Raw genomic sequence first — 24,065 nt, 5'->3', positions numbered from 1 at the left:
TCCCCAGACCATAATGACCTGGTGTCCCTCCCTAGGGGGATGGGCCAGTTTCCTAGCAACTGTTATCTCTAGTAGGTGGGGAAAGAATGCAGTAAGGCAATCCTTCCCCTCAGGGCATTCCTGGACTTCTCCACCCACATAGTTCAGGCCTTAACAATACCTGCTAATTTTTAATCTTTTTGGTCTCTCATGACAACTTGGAAAAGGTACCTCAGGGTGATTCTGAGGGAAAGCACATGGCATCAGCACACTTTGATGCTTATGTTTTTGGTACATTTTAAAGCATAGTGTTTTAGTGATAATGTGGATTTATTTATGTGTGCTGTCTGTATCCAATCACCATATATAATAGACATTTGGCTAAGCTACAAGATGAATATATCACTTGTAAATGAGGTTCAACTATATTAAATCATTGAGAATTTCTGCAGATGTCTGGCTGATGAGGAGTAATTTTTTGACTTGGAGAGTTCTGGTATCAGCAGATCTGGATTATGTGGTGATTTAAAATACTTATTTATTTTTAGGTGTGGGTGTGTATGGGTGTACTTGAGTGTATGTCTGTGCATCACTTAGGTGCAGGAGCCCAAAGAAGCCAGATGATGTGTCAGATTTCTGGAGCTGGAGTTAAAAATGGTTGCAGGCAGCCGTGTGAGTGCTGGGAACTAAGCCCACATACTCTGCAAAGAAAGTAAGCACTCTTAACTGTTGAGCCATCTCCAGCTCTAAATCTGAACCCCAATTTTCTGTCTCTGGCATATTGTATGACACAAGAAAATGTCCTAGCCTCTTGGAATCGTCTTCTTTAATGTCCCCAATAAGCACATGTGAATTCACTTTTCTTTAGCATCAATGTTGTGGTCCCACTGTGCTAGATATGGGGACCACTGGACTAGGAAATTTCCTGTAACCCTTCTTGATCCTGCATTCCAAGTCATGAAATAACAGAAAGGATGTCTGAAAAAATGATAATGAATCATGTTATTATCTACTTACCTAAAATTACATATGATGCACATAAGTCTATATGTATGCATATACATACATAGTTTTAATGACGTTTTCTCACCAAGGCTGACAACACTCTGCCAAAGAGCCATATACTAACAAAAACCCGAGAGCATACGTGAGAAATCCCCTTTTGAGTTGTTGGTCTGGGGAGTTTAGGAGACTGCCACAACATGATAGGCTAGTGTAGCCCTTGGTTGCCTCCCAGAGGTGGAAGGTAAGTCAGTATTGCTGAAGCATCTGATCTGGAGGATCAGAGTTGGGTCTGGCCTCTTCCCTGAGGACTAGCCTTCATGGCAACAGAAAGAACCCTGCAAATTTCCAATGGAGGCAAGAAACCAATAATCCTAACTAGCTATGATTCCTTTGACCTACAGTGATGACCAGCATGGCATGATAACCCTAAGGATGTGATAGCATCAATCCTTGGAGGTAGCCAACAGGCACCTATTTGGACGTAAGGCCTGGTCACTGAGAAGGGAATCGTGCCTGGTACTGGTACCTAGACAACTTAGCTGGGGCTAATGAGGCTGTAGACTTTGAAGAAAAACCTATAACCACCACTTTACCATGGCAGCGTAACTCCTGTCTGCATTATAAATGTTTATCTTTATAAGTATAGCTCTCCTCCTTTGTCATAGAGAGTAAGTGACCGTGTGGTTCCCGCCCCAGTTGATACAGTTACAATACAACTCCTCTACCTATGGACTATGAAACATTTTGGGAGACGAGGTCAAAAAAAATTATAAGATTCAGAGGACCAGAAAATCTGCTGTGAAACTGTGTCCCCTAGAAATTATAGGGGAGCTTCACCCAATAAAATCTCAACAACATGGCTGCCTAAACCAAGCCCTGAACCAAACAGACATGCTAACATGAAAAGGGAACTCTCATGGGTTCCCCAACCCTAGATAAAGAACCACAGGCAACTAGGGAATGCCGAGAGAAGGATGAATTGTCTCTCCCACAAGGAGAAAGCTCCCTAATTGGTTATCCAATGCCAGGTAGTCAGCCCTGAAGTCGTACATGCACGAGTAACATTATGAGGAATGAGCAGGTTGTATTCAAAGAGGCTGTGGATTTGAGAGAAGGGGGCAGTTCACCGGAGAGGTGTGAGGGAGGAAAGGGATCAGGGAATGGATGTCATTCTAATTTCAAAAAGTAAAACAATATAAAAATAAACAAGCGCTATTGGCAACATTGGATGGAAAGGACAGAAACTAAATTTGAAGTCATGAAAGTGAAGAGACTAACCGCTGAAGCCGGTAATTATGTATGAGGTCTTTCCATCTGAATGAATGCCAGAAACCAGAGATGGTGAAATTGATGAGCCAGTATGTCATGCTGGCACTGGGTACGGTCTGGAAGAAAAATACTCCAGATAATTGCATAATTGCATACTCCTTAAAGAGAAAAGCCAAAGCTCCCCAAAGCCCACAATTCAGACTAATTATCTTTCATTTCAATCATTGATTAAACAAGAAACCAAGGATGTTACCATCAGGCTCACCTTCGTGAGGTTGAATGTTTAATGCCATAAGACAGCTTTTAACTGTTTCCCATCAGAACCTGTCAGGCTCTTGTGTTTTACTCTTCAAAGTTAAGCTCAGGAGTTTAACTTCCACAGTATTATATTCTCAATGAGATGGAAAAGCAGGTTGCTTCTGGCTACAAACATAACACAGGGAAGCCACAGTCCAAGGCTTCCACTAAGAGACCACACCTTGCACAGGTTATGACAGGTTATGATATGCTAATAATAAAAATGTTAGAAAAATTAAAAATTAACTTTTTTTGAGTCTTTTTTTTTTTCCAAAACAAAAACAAAATCTGGTGGTTTAGACCAAATTATCAGCGTGGTAAAGCTTGTTTTATAAGAAGTGGTGAGAGAAAGTGGCCGCCGGCAACACTTTTATATCTGCAGGTAGGTATGAGGGTTTCCCTCTCAGTGACTGGCATGTGTGTCTGTGTATTTCACATTCAGCATGGTATAACTAATTAACGTGTTTTGTTTTCCATTTTCTTTTCTTTCTGCTGTCCTCCTGAGACTTATTTTTAGGGCCCTCTCTTTCAGCTGTAGGCATGCATATTTAATGATTGCCATTTTTATTCCTTTTGTACTATTAAAAATTAAATATCAGGCAGAATACCTCCTTTAATTTCCCTTTGGAGCAATAAAATGTTACCAGGAACTGTTTCTTGAGATCTGTAGCAATACCCTTTGTCAAAATGGAAGTACACAACAAAGCCATGAAAACAATTACAAAGGGTTCTTAAGAGTGGTGAATGTTAGAACTTTGTGTCAATGGATGGTCCCATCAGCCATGCACTGGGCTCACTTCCACTATATCCTCACCAGCCTTTACCTCTTGCCTTTCTGATGCTAGTCAGGCTATCAGTGGGAAGCAATATCTCAGCATGGTTCTCCCTTGCTCCTCCCTTCAGGTTAGTTTCCCCTCCCCTCTCTCCACTCCTTTCAGCCCCCGCCCTTGCCACTCCTCCCACCCCTTAAGGCAGCAACACTTCTCCTCTGTTTCCCTTCAGAAAAGAGCAGGCCTCCCACGGAGAGCAATTGAACAAGGAATAACAAGGTGCAGTAAGCAGAGGCGCAAACCCCTGTATCAAGGCTGGACTGTACCTGCTGAGCATTTGCATGCCTTCTCTCAAGAGCTGTCTCTTTGGGTCTTTTCCCTATTGCACTGTTAGATTTTGTGCTACTGAGTTACTTACACTCTATGTATTGATCCCGTGGCAGACGTATAGGTTTCCAGACATAATCTCCCATTTCATTGTTATGTTCCCAATAGTTTCCTTTGCTATGTGTTTTCCTCGTTTGATATCATCTTATTTGTTCATTTAAAAAAAGTTTCCCTATGCTTTTCGTGTCAGATCTATAAAATAACTTACAAAACCAACAGTGAAGAGTTTTTCCTGCTTCCTCCTAGAATGTTTATTGGTTTCAGGGCATATATTTCAGCTTCTAATGTTTTTGTACCTAATGTAGGTATGGATTCAGTCTCATTCTTTGCACGTGGCTATCCACTTCTTGTGCCTTTATTGGATTAACTACCATGTGTATTGTATATTCGTAGTACTGCTCTCCAAACTTATTTGACTATATATGTGTGCATTTATTTCTAGTCTTTCCAATTTTAAGAGGGTTTATGTGTATGCTTATATATAAATTATTTCGTTCATGCAAATTTGTATTATAGTATGAAATCAGGAAATATGGTATCTCCAGATTTATTTTTTCTTTTTTATTTCATTTTCTTTTATTTTTAAATTTAATTTATTTACATATTTATTTATTAGAATTTATTCACTTTATATCCCCACTACAGCCCCTTCCCTCATCACCCAGTCCCACCCACTCTTCCTCTTCTCCCCCTATGCCTTTTCCGTAGTCCCCTGATAGGGGAGGACCTCCTCCCCTTCTATCTGACCCTAGCTTATCAGATCTCAACAAGGCTGGTTGTATTCATCTTCGTCTGTGGCCTGGCAAGGCTGCACCCCCCAGAGGGAGGTGATCAAAGAGCCTGCCACTGAGTTCATGTCAGAGACAGCTCCAGTACCCCTTACTAGGAAACCCACTTGGGACCCGAGCAGCCAACAGGCTTCCTTTGAACAGGGGGTCTAAGTCCTCTCTATGCATGGTCCTTGGTTGGAGTATTGTTCGCTTCAGGCCACCCTGGGCCCAGGTATTTTGGCTCTGTTGTTCTCCTTGTGGAGTCCAACATCATTATTCATTCAGGAAATGAAAACCCAAAGGACCCTGAGATTTCACCTCACACTCATCAGAATGGCTAAGATCAAAAACTCAAGGGATAATGCATGCTGGAGAGGATGTGGAGAAAGGAGAACCCTCCTCCATTGCTCTTGGGAATGTAACCTTGTATAACCACCTTGGAAATCAATCTGGCACTTTCTTAGAAAATTAGAAATAGTACTACCTCAAGATCCAGCTATATCACTCCTAGGCATATACCCAAAAGATGTCCCACCATTCAGTAAGGACATTTGTTCAACTATGTATGTTCAAACAAGCTTTATTTGTAATACCCAGATTTATTTTTTAAAATATTTTTCTGATGATTCCATATCTCTAATAGTTTCATGTGAACCTAGAATTGTCTTTCTATTTTAGTGAAAAAAAGTCATCATAATCTTCGTAGAAATTACATCGAATAGTATAAACTTTTGGGTGGTGTACGGACATTTTAACTGTTCATTTATTTGATGCATGGGTACAAGATTTTTTTTTCATTTATTCATCTTCAAACTGTACATTTTTTTGTGCAGTTATTTTATTTCTTTGGCTAAATTTATTTCATTGTATTATTGTTCATTTTGAGTCTTTTAAAGATGAAATTATTCTCCTCATTTGTTTACTGATCTTTTGCTGTTAGTGTACAGACACATGGCTGGTTTTGTATGTTGGTTTTTCTATTCACCCACGTCACTCACGTTTTTAGTTCAAACAGTTTGTGAGTGTTTGGTGTTTCTAAATATGCAATCATGTCAAATAAAAGCAGATAATATAATTTCTCTGCCTTTTATTTATTTTCCTTGCCTAATTCCTTTGGCCATACATCTATATTGTTGAATACAAGTGATGAGAATATGCATCCTTGTCTTGCTCCCGTGAAGAAAAACTGAGCGTTCTCCATTGAGCATAAGGTACCCTGTGAACATGTTATGTGCCCGTTAATTCTGTCAATGTGCATTCCTCCTAACCCCATATATCGGTGTGTCAGGGATGGGCCACCTCTACAGCTGTCTGTGCCACACATGCTAGGTATAAAGCAAACTCACACGGAGATAGATTTCACAGAATGTGGCCTCAGAGTTAAGTTTCACATGAATCTATATCTAATCTGTGGAGTTTTTTTTTTTTTTATTAATATGAAAGGATGCTGAATTTTGTCAAAAGTGTTTTCACACCTACTGAGGTGTTCATTATTATCACCCTTCATTTTTTAATTATTGTATTATCTTCGTGTATCCCATGGATAACAACTTCAGGCCTTCTACATGCTGCCAATTTGCTAAGAATAATTATACCTATGTTTATTGGGAATATTTTCTGTAACATTGATTTATTTTTGTCTAACCTTGACATCAGTAATGCTATCATATAAACTGAACCCAGATGTGTTCTTTCTGAATATCTGGGAGTGTCTGGGAAGGGACGACTGAAATCCCTCTTACTGACTTGGTGTCAGTTCCTGTTCATCTGCATCATGAGGTTTCTGAACAGCGGTTCAGTCATTTACTTACTCCTGTTCTATTCAGGCTGCTTTCTAACTCGTTCTTGGTGGACTGTGTGTCTCTAGGAGTGTATCTGCTCATCCCAGATGCCTTATTCTTGCTTGTAATATTTTCTGAAATTCTCTGTGGTATGCATTGTAATGTTTCATTTCTTATATGTAGCTTTATTGATTTGTATCATTTTGTCACCAAAACGATAAAATGATTAATCTTTTCTTTACCTTGGTGGTGATTTGCATTCTTTCTGTTGTCTGTATATTACCTCTTTTAATTCTGATCTCCTTTCTCATGCTGAGTTTAAGCCTCATTGCTTTTAGAGTTCCTTGAGATACACAGTTAGCTTCTTGGTGGAAAGCTCTCTTTTGTTTTAATATGGGAGGTTCTGCTATAGACTTACTCTGGACCTCTCCCCTCATCCCGTGTGCACTGGTATGTTCGTTTCTATTTTCATCGTCTTTAGATCCCATTTCATTCTGTTCTTCATTTCTTCTTTGACACTTGACATTCTGGAGCATGGTGTTTAATCTCCACATTTGTGATTTCTCTAGAATTCCTTCTGTTATTCGGTTCTAGATTTTTTTTGAGTTCAAAAGCGGTACTCGTTGTAGTATCACCACCGGAACAGTCTTTTACAAACTTTCTAATAGCCAGGCAAGGTGTTCAATTACTCCATGGGTGCTTATTTGAAACACCCTACATATGATACCCAGCGTCTTTCAAGATGGATTTTTACTTCTAATTACTATAGCAGAAGAAAAGTGAAATTTCTATTTAACAGGTTATTATTCAAATTTTTAAAGATGTAATGTGGCTTTTCTATCTGTGGGTAGAAAATCTCTAGGGAATATTTTGTATTCATTATATCAAAGTATGACTTACTTCAAATTGAGCTCATGGAAAAGGAACAGGCATTTTCTGAGAAATATAATGTGCAGAAATTACACATTTTGCCATTGAAAGAGACTTCCAGGAAGATTCATATTGCTTATTTTGAGCTGCCAATTATTAAAAGTTGTTATGCATAAATCACACACCTTCCCTCGAGGTGCGGGAATGGACACGGGAGCAGGAAGATTGTAAGAGCAGTGTGTGGCTGACTTCAAGGAAATCCTTTTCTACACACAATAGGGCAGTTAACATGTGTTAAGCACGCATCAGTTTTGACAGCATGCACAAGAGCTGCACAAGCTCAAGCCAGACAAAACCCCATCGTGGAGGAGTGGGGTGGGTGGGGATGGACTCTCAGCCCAGCTGAGGAGTTATGACATTGGCAGTTGCTGAATGAGGAGAGTCCGTTTTCATTAATGATGTGACCTCCATGGCAGGCCCTGCTCCCAACGGTAGTTAGGCTACATATATTGAGGTCAGTGTTTGGGCGTTCTTTAAAAACATAAATTAAAAAAAGGAGAACTTTAGGAGTGTAGGAAGGGAGGAAGGGGTGGATTTGGGGAAGTGACTATGATTAAAAAATACTGTGTGAAGTTCTCAAAGAATTAATAAAACATTAGTTTAAAAATTGTTAGTGAGCAAAATGCCGAGTGGGAATATATTCTGTGGTTTTAGTCCACATTCATGTTTTTCTTGTTTCCCCTCCCTCTCTTCCCCATTCCTTCTTCCCCTCCTTTTTCCATTTATTTTTCTTCTTTCATTTCTTTCTTTCTTTCTAACTAAATTCATTTCAGAAAAATGTGCCTTCCTTCATGAAGTTTTAAGTGATATTCAGGTGACAACAGAAGCCCAATGTTAGTTTGGGCAATTTTCTTCTAGATTAAGTCTCACCATGCAAGTTTCAAAATGACTTTTAATGTTAATATTAAAACTAATTTGATTATTTTATTTTATAGAAAGTCTAATTTCAACAAATACTAAATTCTAAGTATAACTAGAAGTAATTTAAGAGTGTTATGAAGACTTGTGAGAAAAGAACAGTTTTTCTTATTGTACACCAAAGAATGTGTAGTACATGATGGGAAATGGGCCTGAAGCAACAGGCCTTCCACGCTCTGTATTTTATTGGGAAATAGGCTAGCTGTGGTCAGGTTAAAGAGGCCAGTAGAATCCAGGAAACTGCTCACCTTTTCCCAAGTACCTAATGTGTTTCCATTCTCCTGTCCCCGGACCTCAGTTAAATGAGTCAATGTAATAGAAACAGTATATATTGTTCTCTTCAAAATACTAACTATACTAACCAAGGTTGTTTGTAATAATTTTGCTCTTAACATTTCTTTCATAATCATCACCACAATGTTCTTCAGGGATGTCTTGGAAGAGATTCTATTATAATTTATTAACTGCTTTTTTTTTTTAAAGAAAGCACCCCACTGATGTCTTTTGGAGGCTACACTTTAGGGTGGGTATTATAGACACTAGTACAATAGAGACAACCAGCACCTGTTAGCATCCGTATCTTTGTGTGATGCGTGCTTTGCTCATTGCAGGACTGTCCTCTTTACCCTGACTTCCGTGGTGGTACTGGTCATCACAACCGACTGGATCAGCTGGGACAAACTGAATCGTGGATTTTTGCCCAGTGATGAGGTTTCCAGAGCTTTCCTTGCTTCTTTCATCTTGGTCTTTGACCTCCTCATTGTGATGCAGGTAAGTGTTTCCCTCCTCTCTCCGAAGCTGCTCTATGCTTTGTTCTTGGTATACGAATGGGCTCCACACATCTGAGAAGAACTTAGTTGTGATTAATGGGGCTTTCTCTAATCATTTCATCAGCAATTTCACTGGGCAGAAAAGACAACTGTTTGTTTTGTTTGGTTTGGTTTGTTTTGTTCCTTATTGGTGTATGTGAGAGAATTCATTTTATGAACATTGTTAGGCAGGGCCTGGAAATGATGTAGAGCATTATTATTATTGTTATTAAGCAGGGATTGTGCAGGAAGCAAAACAAGATGGAAATTTGTCTTTTGGTGACACTCTTGCTCAAAGGTGAAAACGATAGAAAGCCAGCAAAGCAGAAAAGCAATAGTCAAAGCAACACAAGCAAGGGTTGTAGCAGTTGGAATGGAGTAAAGTGAAGGTGCTTTTCTGGTTATGAAAATGATCATTTTCAGTATTCACCAGAGACACTGCCGTTTCATGTAAACAGTGTTTCCATCCTGCTTAGCAATAGATATTTTTGTAAGAGATCATCACTGGTAGTGAGTGTTACTAGTGATAGCTGCTGGGGCGAGTGTTTGGAGTGTAGGAGTGTTCTTTTCAGAGAGACAGAAAGAGACATTTGCTGTTTCTTGGTGCTTTATCTTGCTCATTAAATGTCTATCCATTTGCTAGACATTTTCTTATTGCTTTCATAAGGCAATTTTGTACCTCCCCACCCCCAAGGCACTATAAGTCATGAGAACAATGGCTGGTGCTGCCAAAGGGAGAGGGGACTCCATTGTGTTCTGAATTTATGTGAGATTTTGCAGGATAGCAGATTGGTTTTTTGTTTCTAGAGGCAAAGAGGGGCCTTTAGGAGAGCTATTGTATTGTTGAAAAGCAGAACAATAGTGTTTTGTTTTGTTACATATCCTGGGCATTGGTTTCAGTGTGGTACTTATAGTATATCACTGCTTCTAAAGGGTTGTATTTTAAAATACATTATAGTTTAAAACTATCTGAAGACATAAGCTTGAAAACTTTTATCTCTTCTAGAAACTGATATATTTCTTTTTCATTTTCTGCAAGATACTTTTTCATAGAGGAGGGCATGAGGTCAGGGATCATTGGTGGGCTCCAGTTCTGTATCCCATTAGCTGTGGGACCTCCTCTACAGAGTTCCAGTTTGAGTTTGTAGCAATTATGCAATAATATATCACACATTACTTGTATAAAGTCCATTTTATCTTATTCTGTTTCCTAATATTCTTTCTGATGATAAATTCTCACTCTTGCTAAATGGCCCACTGGCACTTCTCTGACCCCATTTTAGAGTCAAAGGTATTAGCAGCCAAATAGACTATTATCTCTTTTGATTTGTTTGGATTTGTGTGCTGGAGAGTACTCCTTCATCAGCTGACACTGCAAACCTTTTCTCCCTCCCTGCTTCTGCAAATTTTAAGTATTCTTCCAAATACGTTCACTAAAGCCAAAGGCTTCCAGTGGAAAAAAACATGATATTAGAATGTATACAAATTACAGATTCATTTAAAAAGTGCCCAATAAAGACAAACAGAAGAAAGCAAAGACAGGATTTATATGCACAGACACAGCAGTATTAGAACAGAAAAGCCATTCTAGACTTTTTTTTGACCCATAAAAATGTAGAGTTTGTAAAATGCTGACATGCTCAGAGTAGCCAGAGACCAGCTGACAAGAGGAAGAGTCTGTGCTGAGGAATAACTCAATTTCAGCTATGTTGGCCACAAATAACACGAAGCCTGCCAGTGCAGTTTTATCAAAGGGTGAAGGTATTTCTGAAGTACAGGGACACCCTGAACATTGCAAATGGAAGGATGTAGCTGTCTCTAGAAAGTAGAGAACTGGAGTTAACTGAAAACTCAGATCTAGTCTTTATTCTTCACTTCTCATCTCTGTTCCCTTTTGCTTTGCATTATGTTTTCCTCCTAGGGAAAAGCAGCTTGTTTTTTTTCTAATTTTTCAGTTTATAAGGAAAGAAAGGGTCATTGCTGTCACCTCTGAGGGTGACCACTGTTTAGTTCTCATTCTCTGTGTTGATTCTCTAGGGACTTCTTAGCACCAATCCTTGAATGACTTGTCAGTGTGGGATACTGGAGAGCCAGGAATAGAGATGAGGTCTGAAAGAAGAGAGGAAACTGGGTCCTGAAAACCCAAACTAGAGGTCTTTAGGAAAAGGAAGAGGCTTTGCAACAAGTCTCTAGAAGTAGAACTCTCTGATCCTTTGCTCTGTGCTCAAACTCCATGTCCCAGTCATGTCAGTCAACGAGGTTGACAGATGAATCCTCCCAACCCTTCCTTCTCATTTCTCTGCTATTACCCTGTATGGACTCCCCTCTATACCATTAAAAAAAGCACATCAGTGGGTCCTTCTACTTCGTCTTCTTCTTGCCTTCTGCCATATGCCCTGGATTTCATAATCTTCTACCCAGAAAGCACATGCTGTGCTTTACAGGCCGCTTCTCAGCCACATTGTCAGCAGCTCTTCCTGATCCCCAGATGAAGTTCCTAACCCACCTCTCGGCCACCTCCACTGTGTGGTGCTGGCTGTGTTTCCTGTGTTCCATCACACCCCACACCAAGCTTCATAGATCTTTATCCCAGTGTGCTCACTCCCATGTTGGCCTCTTTCTCCTGGCCAGACTGTGTCTTCCCTGCTCTCATGGACCCTGAAGAGGATAGCAGTCCCACTTCTGGAAAGCATATTAGCACATCCTCGTGGCCCTTCCAAAGTACCTCTCGCAAGACTGCAGGCCAGCATGCTCCCTTTTCCTTACTCTTATGGTCCTTGCACTCCCTGCTGCAGTGGCTTTAGAGCACAGAGGTAGCCCATAATACTTGCTTGGTAAGGAGAGACAAGTAGAAATTCAGGTCTGAGTCTTGGGCTAACTGTGGTCCTCTGTGGTCATCCCAAGTTTTGGACCCAGCACAAGTGGGAAGGGAGTTAACTCAGGAAATAATCTCAGAATGCATACGCACTTAAGACATTTGAAAAAAAAAAAGCATGCAGATATCTTAACAAGTTCATGGCCAACCAAACAGTGAGCCAATTCATGCTGTGGTCACGTTTCAGATGAAAGAAAAGTGGAACAGTGGTAAAATCAGGGGAAATGGAAAGGGTGCTTTCATTAAGAGCTCTAGCCTTTTAGAGCATTTAAATGATTGAAAAGCAATTTACATTCAGCTTTTCTAATGACAGGAGACTGCCATTTGTACTACAGAAAAGTAGTGCCACATTTGAATAAAAAATTAAATACAGCATTAGACTTTTCTTCCTGGTGCCTTGAGTTGAAGCCAGGGCTAGTGTATGATAAGTATGGCTTCTACCCCAAGCTCACCTCAGCTCTAGGAATTTGATACTATTTCTATTAAGATTTTATTTTATATATTAAATTTATTTAGTTAGTTATTCACTTTACGTCCCAATCATAGCATCCTCCTTCCTCTCCCCCAAGTCTCTCCTCTCCTTCCTTGTTCCCCTTCCCTTCTCCCACCCCTCAGAGAAGGGGAGCCTCTCCCCATTAACCCACCATCCAGCTCATCCAGTCACAGCAGGACTGAGCACTTCCTTTTTCACAGTGTTCTGGCAAGGCAGTCCCACCAGGGGGGAAGTGATCAAAAAGCATGCAACTGATTTTTAAGAAAATTAGTAGAACAAGTATACATCTTTTAGAGGAATATAATTATTTTGTGTATTTCCTGAAATGGGATTTTCTGTATTTATTGTTGTTTCACATTTTTCTTTGGTTTTAGTAAGGTAATTGGAAATAAGACAAAACAGATTCCAGGAAATTATGTATGACTGATAAGATCAATGTGTTATAGAACACAAGTAAATTTTAGAGAAAATATCTCTCTTAAGAAAATTTTACTTCACATTCTATCTAGTGTTCCTAGTGATGTCATTCGATTTTTATCCTTTCCCTTAAGTCATTGTTTAACTATTTAGTTTGCAGCACACCACACCACCCACTCTTTCTGATCAGTTGACAAAAGGTGAATCTAAGACATAAAAGAGTTAAAACAGATTGTGAAATAAACATATAGAAAGTGTCAAACGAAATCACAAGAGAAAGGTAGATGAGGACAAGAGTAGGTGAGACTCAACCGGGAACCAGCCACCGGACCAAGTTCTCCAGGGCAGCAATAAGCCATCCAGGTAAGATCTGCTCTGTTCAGGTTGGACAGGAATCGCAAGAATCACTAGTATGTGTCTGGGGAGAGAAGAGACAGGAAATGGGGTTTAAGGTCCCAAGGATGTAGTCTACAGAGACTATTGTTTGTAGTGGGGTGTATGGTTTAATAGGTGTACAAGTGGAGGAGTGCTTAATTCGGGGGGAGATTGCCATTATTTGGAATTATTTGCATAGAAAGTTCTCATCAGTACTCTTCACTTTCCAAATCCTTCCCTGACCCTCTGTCAGGCATTTCTGCATCCTACCTGAAGGCTGAGAGGAGAGAAAACTAAGGGATATTTTGTGCTTTTTTTTAACTAGACAAAAAATAAATAAATAAAAAAGGAAGGGGGGAGTAGGAGAAGAAAGGAGGCAGGAAGAAGAGGAGCAGGAGGAGGAAGAAGAAAAAGATGAAGAAGAAGGTGTGTAAAGAGCCAAAGAGCAGGAGTAATAAGTAGAATTCTCCAGTCTCTATGGAGAGTAGTGACAGGACAGGAGCAGAGCTGGGCAGTGGTGGGACCATGAGGCTTGATGGAGTGTGTCCATTCTTCAGTTTCCATGTATTCTTCATCACTCATAGATGCTTTACATAACTGAACTCCAGAGAATTGGTAATAGAGAATATTATAAACTATTACGTTGCCTAACTGAAAAGATGTAGTAACAACTGCTTACCAGGAACACAGAAAGCAGAGGAAGCCTTGGGCAGGTATCTGTGAGTGTATCAGTAGGTATAGGAGCATGTTATATGTATATGTTATATGTATACAGACTGGATGCTAGTGGAACCCCAAGCTAACGTTGCTTAGTAGCCAGCTATCTAGATAGCAGAGCAAGATGACAAGAGTATGGGCACTGAAGTCTGGCTTCCATGATTGCAATCCTGGCTCTGCCCTTTCTGTAGCTGTGTGATTTTGAAATGGGGTATTTACTGAAGCCGGGATGATCTTAGTTGGTTATGGCTCAATATTGTGTGGAATTCTCTTTCTGTCTTGGTGCTCAGAAGGATTAACTGTGCAGTGAGGGAATGCTCACGCATCCCGAAATGGTGCAAGTCTGCAGTGCACGGAAGGCACTGACAGGACTGACAAAATCTGTGAAGCATTTAGACATACTCCTAAGGACAGGATGAGCCAATTTGAGTTCTAAGCAATACGTGCTTGAAACTAATGATTCTTTAAAGAGAGCTTTCTCTAAACGTTGAGAATGCTCTAGAATGAACAATACTAGAGAGGGCAGTCAAGAGTCAGGTCTGGTAGCTCACTGGCAGAGCTCTAGTCAAGCATTTGTAGGCCCCTGGGTTTCATGGCCAGTACCACAGACTCTTTAGGAAAAGCAGGGCAGGCAGATTTACATGGTGACAAGTCTTCTTTATATATGACATGTTAAAGGTCTCACTAACATAGCAGTAGTAGAAATACACAGAAAACATCTACGAATCAGAAATGGAAATAACAGTAGCCCTTTTAGGAGAGCCTGGAAGGAGAGTCACTCAGGATGGCTTTGAGAACATTAGTGGCTGCGGTGGTTTGTTGACTTCCTCAAAGTGAGAGTCAAACCTGCTGTGTGTCTGTGTAGTCCTCACTGGGCAAGATCCCCATAATACCATCGACATCTTAGAATGTTTGCTAAACTTCATAATCTACTTTAAGATTTCAAGCAACAGGTTAGAATAATGGTGGAACATTTGACTAAAGGCAAAAGATGGGATGAAATACATGGTGCAAGGAAAAATGTCAGAGTTTAGGGTTAGGCTTGTGGAAGTACAGTGCTGCGGGGTAGAGAGGGAAAGGGAGATGCAGGTGAAAGAACGGGGCACTTCAGTTAGGGGCAGCAAGCCTTGGGGGCGTATTGCACAGCACAGTAGCCATAGTTAGGAATGTATTATATGTTAGAAGGTTGCTGACAAGAGTAGATTTTGATGGTTCTCACCGTAAAGAAGTGATGCATTAATGAACTTGAATTAAATTGTCACACAATTTATACACATATCATAATGTCATAATCAACCCTGAAAGTATGTATAATTATTATGTTGCCAATAAAATAAAATGATATTTCAACAGAGACGATGAAATGACAGAACTAAAAGTTGATGGTAAAAACCTATTTGCCACAGAGATTATATATATATATATATATATATATATGTCATGTTATATGTGTATATAATGGTATATATACATAAATGCATAGCTTATGTTTATGTGCTCCAAGGTAATGATAAGCCATGCAGAGAAGGGGCTCTTAAAAAGAAGAAAGTTCAGAGAATGAGAGTTGGTAAATCCTCATATGATTGGCACATCTGTTTAATGCTCCCCTTTGTAATTTACTTCTATGCCTGTCTGTTAGCTTTGTAAGAGGTACTTCCTAAAACATTCAGGCTCTTTGAGAAAAGGAAACTTAACCAGGTGTTTTATTATTACACTTTTCATCTTTAATTCGTTGCTTTTTGTCAGAACTATTTTGCTGAGTGGAAGAATCAATAACAGAGTGAAAATATCATTATTTCACAAAAGCCAAGTTGTGTGTGATATCTCAAGAGGTAAACCATAAACAGTTCAAGAATGAACCAACAGTTATATCACGTTAGGTCATTTGCACTGAAGTATCATCTTACACTGATTAGATATCTAAATAAAATATGAATAATTTACACAGCTAAGCATTTTAAAAGACCCTTTGGTCAGAAAGCACTCGAAGATAAGTGACATTACCTCAGATGTAACTCTTAATGCCCTGAAAACTAATTATGAAAATTACGTTCTACAAATATTTCCTTATGTAACTGATTTGAAATATGTGTTCTCTGAGAAGCAGGTTGACAGTTAAAAATACGCACTGTGACTTTTGTTAGACTTTATTTTAAAATTCATGCTGATCCAACTTTAGCAGAACACTCTTTCTTAGCTCACTGTGTGCAGAGTGGACTCACACATTTCATGGCATAGGCCAGAGCAGCAAGCATGAATCTATTTTAACTGAATAGTCATGATGCTTTGATAAATTGAAATATATTTTTGGAATAAATATCTCCAAACGGTTTTGCTTACAGGAAATTTGCAAAGGACGGTATGTTTATCTACCTGACTTAATGTGCTCTTTTAGGAATGTTTAGGAATGTTGTATATAACTCCTTCCAAGTGTTTTGAACTTTTTTCACACATGCATTATATCAGCAAGATTCCTGCACAGTACCTGCACTCCCATCTGAAAACAGTTATGATGGTGATTCCTATCTTTGGTCCCAAGGATGGCCTGGAGTAAAGGGCTTATACATCTTAAACTACCTCGATTCATAGTCAATACCTCCTCTACTCATGGCACACAGCTATGGGGTTAAACTGTATTCTTGCTTATGGCCACCACTTTGCTCTTGCCACAAAACTGCTGGTCCAGCGGGGAGAAGAGAAAGATCAGTGAGAGTGGAAGAAGGGGGCTGAGTAAGCCAGTAAGCAAGGCCTTGGGTTCCTGTGTGGCTGCCTTCAGTGATGAACTGTGACCTGGGATGTATGTGCGGTGTTGGTTCTGCACAGGGCTTTAGCGCAATAGATGGCAAACTAAGACATGGTGGGGGAGGGGGTAGCATTGCGTCATGACTGCTGCAGTAATAAGTGCCTTCAGTTGACGATGAAATTAGTAGTCTGTTTGCTCTTTAATATTGGGAAGCTTTAAATGGGCAGCAAGTTCCGTGGGGGATTATTGTTAGCAGGGAAGATCATTCCAATCCTTATGGAAAATGGGGGGGGGCATGTAACTTGGAGGAATATTAGACCTGATTAAAGAAAATGGAAATTAAAGACGTTCAAGTTTTACCCCAACTTAAAACAAAATGCATCAATCCCTGAGGTATTTTCTTAAAGAGAACTAGGTCATGACTTAGGACATGGAAACATGGATTTTATGCCATGTCACATGAGCACTGGTTTTGTCATAGCTCCATGGCAGCGGCTAGCTACAGATACCATCAGATTTGTGTTTCCCTGAAATGTGTGTTATTTTCTGTGGTCAGTGTCTGTCTGGCTATCACCCTGACAGGATAGTTCAACTCTAGCACCAATCCTTTCTGCTTTGTAGCATGGTGTGGCGTGTTTGGGAGCCTACACTTATCATGTGCCATTACTACATTATTTTACTCTGTTGACTCACAAAATCCATAATGCATCTTCAGAGGCAGGTTCCTGCCTCATGCTTTGGCTTCACTTTGGATCAGATTTGTATATGTGAGGCTAGAGGTGAATCCTAACAACCAAGGCTCATCTCAACTATATCCCAGATTGGATGGTCCAGTCTTTGTCAGTACTTTTATTGGACAGTGCCAGGTTTATGGGATCTTTCTATGGGTTTCTATACTAATTTTAAAATTATACTGATAAAGTCAGAGAACAGATCACAAGATACATTTTGTAAACCATGGGAGATCATGGAAGCAGTCCAATAAACCTCGGAAATTGAGGATATTCATTTTAAACCCATGTCTTAAATTTTCAGAGAAATCTATTTTAAGACAGAAGTTTAGAGTAGAAGGAACATTTAGAAAAATTCCATCGCATCCTGATTTTTACAACTGTAGCAGCTTGGGTCGGGGGAGGTGGTGCTCTATAACTCAGATGAGATCATAGCCAGTGGATCCTGACAAGGACCTAGATCTCATATGTAGTTTCCAAATCTGGAGCTGGTCGTGAGGAAAATCTCAGGGGAATGTGGCCCAGCTATGGGCTCAGGTTCTAGTATATTTAAGTATGGGTAATACCAGGACACCGTAGTGATAACCCTTCTTAGTGTAAGCGACAGTCGGAGTCCACGCAAGGCAGAGAGTACAGGGGGACACACTGAAGCCAGGTGAAGGAAGACGCTATCAGCCAATACCAGCCTGGATGCCTAGATGAGCAAGACTTAAGCATGTCAAAACCTTACTTATGAATGGCTACTACTATTTACAATTTTGGTAGTAAGAATTTCCTGCCACACAAAGTGAGTTTAAGCTGGACTTATTATTGCTTCCAGATGAGGGGATGTGGAGCCCGTTTAAGCTTTGAGCAGAAACAGTGAGGGGTACCAAAGCACTACAGATTTTGAAAATTAACAATTTTTTGAATTTATTCCATTCCTTATTTAAATATTTGCCTGACTGGGCCAGTCTCAAAAAATACATGGAGCACAGTGTAGCATATTATAGAGGTCAGACAAAAAACATATCATTAGGACAGACCAGACAGCAGCTGTAGGTACCAGGCGACCAGGCTAGTGAATGCCAGCTTCCCCACAACAGCTCCTCTGACATGAATCACTGAACCATTTTATTCCACCCAATTATGACCTTGTTATATCTCATTCCCTCCTCTCCTCTACCCAAGACATTAGAGACAGAGACTCTTCCAGTTAAAAAGGGAATTTTATGAGATTCCCTGTTTCATGGTCTCTTATTTTCATTATTAGGACCTTTAAAATGTCATTCTTTCTTCATCATATAAACCACAATTTTTAATTTTTATTACAAAGGGTGCTGTAGATATATTTAAAGATGCTTTACCACTAATCTTGAAACTTTGAGTCCATAATAAAATTCACAACACAAACTAATGCGATTGTTAATGTGAGTTAATTTGTCATGGAAAGCGGACAGGTGTTGCTCTGAAAATTAACGAAGCTAAGTGAGGCAAATATTGAAATGAAGAATAGAATATATTTGAAAAATTGTTAATCTTCAAACTGTAGTGATTCGGTACCCCTCTGTTTCTGTTCAAAGTCTAAAGGGTGTCTACATCCTTATCTGTAAGCAAGAATATGTCCAGTTTAAAAGTTTTGTTTTAAGAAAAAAAAATCCACTGTATAAATGCATTAGAACTAGCTCAAGCCCTTCCCAAAGCATGAGTTGACATCAGTGAATCTGAGGGAAGAAAGACCTGTAAATATGGCTAATGCTTCTTTGAGACACATAATTTCTGTAAAGATAATTTAGGCCTGTGTGAGACAGTAATACATGTGGATAGCTAAAAATCAGCTCCTTCAACCCCAGCCCACAGTGACTGGATACACCTGGTGTGGTAGGTACTCTTAATCCTGCATCTTACCACCATTTCCCCAGAGATCCACATCCATACTGCAGGTACTTACGGATATGGTAAGAAGCAATGCAGAAGAAACTAAGTTGCCATGGAATTAGAGTTGGATTCAGTTCAATTTAGGGCCTGGGGGCTGCTTTGGATTATCCAGAGGACACAATCTTATCACAAAGTCATTAAGAGAATAAGCAGAATGCAGAGAAGACCCAGACAGAAGCTGTGTGAGAGGACTTGGCCTTGGATGTAGAAGGGGCTAAACCCAATGACAGTGTGTAAAGGACACACTGAACCCAGTCCAGTAAGATCCATTTTGAACCTTTGGAATCCAAAATGTTAAGATTTGTGGGTTTTCACAAACATACATGTAGTTTGCTAGTGTGAATTAGTTGTAAAAACCCATGAGTTGCCTTTTGACATTTTCATATATATTACATTCACCAATTGACCTTTCTTGCTGTCTCCCATCATCTTCTCAAACATTTTTCTCTACTTTTACATCTCTTTTCTCTCACATATTACATCCCAATCATATTTCTCCCTCCCTCCACTCCTCCCAACACCCACCCCCCAAACACACACACACACATACCTCTCCTCTCTCCCAGATCCACTCCTCTATTTCCCTTCAGAAAAAAGGGAGACAATTCTTTGAGAATTTGTTAAAGTATATTGTGGTCATATTCACTGTCCCCTTTCCCACTCCTTCCTAACTCACCCAACTTTGTGTCCGTTTTTTTGTCTGTTTGCTTTGGTTTTTCCCATCAAGTACTGCTCATGGACTCTTGGATGTATGGCCTTTCATGAGAGTGTGGTCTATGTGCCTTTAAGACGATTGAATCTCTCTTTCTCAGAGTCCTACTGACTTTACCCCCAGCTTGAGTTATTTGTCAGGTTTCCCGTCAGGGCAGCGTCTATGACTGCCAGATTTTCTCTCCCATGATCCTCTCCGACACGCCACCACCATGATGCAACATAAATCAGTAGGAACCCCAGGGATGCATTTGTATGTACTATAACCTATGTTCCCATGTATTTAATATTTGTCACCTGTAGTCTCCTGGGGCCACAAGGCCATGTACATATTCCCTTCTAAGGTACTCAGCATCTCAAGAGGAAAAATTACTGCAAATTTAATAGGCAAATGTAATGAACACTTGAAAACTGGAAGGGAGATTGCAGCCATACACTCCACATTGTTAAAATTTGAGTGAATTTATAATACATTGAGACATAAAACTATCTTCAGTACCACAGTGTTTAGGGAGATAAATAAAAAGAAAGAACTAAAGCTGTTTGAATTATGTAAAGGAGTAACTAGATTGTGCTCTGAGTCCAGATGCATAATTTCCACTAATATGATTAAGTAGAAAATGTTCATGCTTTCACTAAAAATTTGATTGGTGTTAAACAGTATGTTAACTGAAAGACACGTTCATTTTCACTTGCTTAAGATGCTTACAATGCTCACGAAAGCACCTACATGTTTTTGCATGATAAAAGAAATATGAACAGTTAATCACCATGTATTGGGATAATGAGCACATTATGTGCTTTAGCATCTGTTATATTTATATTTCATTCTGGCCATTAATGGGTAATTTTCCATTCTGCTGTGTAGAAGAAGACATTTTTTCTTCTTATTGTTACACAGTGATTTGACGTAAGACTTGTAGTTTTTCTTGTAGCAAATTACTCAATGATATTGCTCGGGGAGTCCAGCCATTTAGATAACCACGTGCTCCAAGGCTGCCGTTCCCAGTCACCAAGAACTCCACAATTGCTGACATCAGAAGCCCCTGGCATATTTGATTTAATTTCTCCACACTTCCAGAGGTGGCGAGTAAGACGTCATGGAATGCCCATTAAGGAAAATGCAGCCTGCCACATTACATAGAGCAAGCTAAACAGCCAGCCCAGGCCCGGATGTCTGTGACAGATTATACATGTGTTTTTCTCCGTGGAGCGATGAGACAGTTAAGTGACTTCTAAACAGAGGACCTGTCATCCAAATGTAGTTCTACCAGCATCTCCAGTTGATCAAACCCTTAGCCATTTCTCAAGGTGATTAATAACCCTCTTATTCTTTCACTACAGAACACCACGAGGATTGGTAATCATTGTATTAGTCACAGCTGAGTTCCTTTGGAGGGTCCAAAGCAGTGCACAGCACACCCGACTGTGAACTCCTTGAAGGACGAGGCACCGTATTTCGTGCAGTTTTCTAGTGACCCAGCCAGTGCGCTGTGGTAGGAGCATAGCAGATCTGCACTGGCCCAAAATGAGTTGAGTTAACTTCGTTTGCCACAGATGATAAAATCTATCAAGAATTTCGACACTGCAAACATCCTTAACTCTGTTTAGATGTTGAAGCTTATGGGAGGGAGACACTGCATTCTGCTGGCAGGTATATGACTCCAGGAGAAAGGCAGGCACTCTTACACACCAGCTATGGCACTACATTACACTTAGACAAAGCAAATGGTAAAATTTACCTGTGTGTGTGTTGTTTACATTTCAACTCTAGAAACTTCTGAGGGCTTTCTTATAGCGGAAGGTATCCTTACCAGAAAGGTAATAGACCATTCACACACTAATGTGATAAGATAAGGTCAGCAGCAGTTATGAAAGATTGATAACGTAGGGAAGGGTTTCATGTTCCCTCTAGATAGTCCCTCAGTGAGTCTTGGGACAGGCATGAGACACACGAGGAACTTAGAGGCCCGCTGGTGGCTGGAGTATGAATATGTCTCCGTAGCTGAGCACAAATTATTGTTCTCAGAGCACTTACTTTCCAGAGATACCACAGAGCCAACAGAGGGACAGAGACCACAAAAAACAAACAAACAAACAAACAAACAAAAACACAAGGATACTTCAATCAGAAAGCCTTCTATTGTGATGCAGATTCCAGGAAATTTGGTATGTCTCAGGATCCTATCTGGGAATAATTTTGACACCATGGCTCTTTAGCACTGCCCTAAATACAATACAAAATCACAAAGGAAAAAGCGAAAGCATTCTGAAGACTCAAACTGCACCTGGAATGTATGCTCGGGAGGATTAAGCATGAACACATCTTAAGGCCCCATGGTAGATAGCAGCTATAACTTAAAGAAAACAATGTACTAAAATATACATATCATAAAATATGAATGAAAACATTTATTGAGTTTTTATTTATGAGTGTGTATGCATGCACACACACACACACACACACACACACACATAGGTACCACAGCATGCTTGTGGAAATCAGAGGACAACTTGAGGGAATAGATCCTCTCCTTGTATCCTGAGGGACCTGGAGAGTGAACTCAGGTTGTTAGATTGGGTGGCAAGTGTCCGGTTTAAGGATATCTTTTACTCTTTTACAACAGCACTATTGCTGGCAGGCTTGCTCTAGCTCCCTCTCATAGGTTCTATAAAAATTCATAACCCAGGTCTAGTTAACGTCTAACTTCTCAAACAATGGTGAGAATGGTCCTGTTAATGTTGGATATAGGATCATGTTTCAGATAGGGCTCATAAGAATAAAACTAAACAACACCCCCCCACACACACACACTATGTTATGTAATTCTATATTTTTACATGTGTATATAAAAAGGTTCAATGAATACTACCATTTTGGGAATATCTGTGACTTTAGCATATTTTAAAATCAAAATAAATTCATTTAAGAGCTATTTTCAAACACTTTTGTACATCTTCAGTCTCTCATCACTTTGAATGGTTTATCATTATTTAATAAGAAGAAAAAGATTACTGGAATAAGATTTGTTATTGTTTCATAAATGATAAACAGTTGTGTTGTCAAAACTGCCCAAGTAATTTGCACATTTTTGACTGATCTGAGGCTGTATGGTTTTGACATCAGATGAGACAAAGGCCCTCGTTGGCTTCTCCTCAGGAGAAGGAGTCCTGCTTTAAAATGAATAAACTAGATTCAGTTATTTGAAGAGGAAAATGAAATGCCAACAATAGTACAGGGCATAGAGTGGTAGATAAAACAGTCCCGACCTCTGGGATCAGGAATCTGGTATAAACAGACACAAATCAATGAATCCTCTTGCATTCTGTGCCGAGCTCCACTCGGTAGAAAGGCGTGGGGAGCTATGGGATCATTGGAATGTCCTAGTCTAACCCGGTGAACGATCAGCTTTAACTAACTCACCAAGTGAAGAGGGTGATAATCGAGGCACCACAAGCTTGAGTTTCAAGTCTATCATCCCCGTGCTTGGGTAAGCCACACAACCACTCGAAAAAAAAAAAAAACTGTTTTTTCACTCATTAAAGGACTTGGAGTTCAGAGAGACTGCACAATAAATTTGTGGGTGCTGGCTGCAGTCGTGTCTTTTTTTCCCCCCACTGATCTTTTGATGACAAACATTTCTTCAGTGTCTAACAAGCATCTTGATCCAGGTTTTGACACTCCATAAATAATGCGCAATGTGTTATCTGAGGTAGGAAAACAGTGTCGTCAGTCACATAGCCAACTCTGCGATATCTTCCAAAGACCTGTAGAGAGACCTTTCACCACAAGGGGAGTATAACTCAGTGAGACTAAAACCCATCACAGTCGACATTAAAGAATAAGACGTGGCCCATGTAAGTTCTCAGGGGCTTCCGGTGCTGCCATGATAAATTTGCATTTTTAAGGCAGGAAGAAAATGCCCTAAACAGGGAAGGAAGTGGATATAGGAGTACATTGAGTGACAGTTGGGGTGGCATAGTGACGAACTTGGAAAGAGCATGGGGACTCAGTAGTGGCTGACACTGAGGGTAGTCAGAGGGAGCCTGAAAGACCGGAAGGAAGAGAACTTTGGCCCAGTGGCTCAGAAATGCAGAGCCATTTTGGAGATAGCCCTCACGTGCTCATCATAGAAGCTCTGGATGTTTAGAATAAATTTAAGTTAATCAA

The 24,065-nt window shown here is 40.0% G+C and overlaps 1 protein-coding gene across 4 annotated transcripts in view; it reads left to right on the top strand.

Annotated features, from left to right (window-relative positions):
• The window catches only part of Tmem117 (transmembrane protein 117), a 429,918-nt gene that overhangs the window by 343,124 nt on the left and 62,729 nt on the right, over positions 1–24,065 (top strand). For all 4 annotated transcript variants that reach the window (XM_060388753.1, XM_060388754.1, XM_060388755.1 and 1 more), the window contains one exon: positions 8,718–8,877. In XM_060388753.1, coding sequence (XP_060244736.1) covers positions 8,718–8,877 — 160 coding nt within the window. The remainder of the gene's footprint in view (positions 1–8,717; positions 8,878–24,065) is intronic.

Source organism: Meriones unguiculatus, chromosome 8 (genome assembly GCF_030254825.1).
Source record: "Meriones unguiculatus strain TT.TT164.6M chromosome 8, Bangor_MerUng_6.1, whole genome shotgun sequence".
Classification (NCBI taxonomy): Eukaryota; Metazoa; Chordata; class Mammalia; order Rodentia; family Muridae; genus Meriones; species Meriones unguiculatus.
This window is presented reverse-complemented; position numbering and strand designations above follow the sequence as displayed.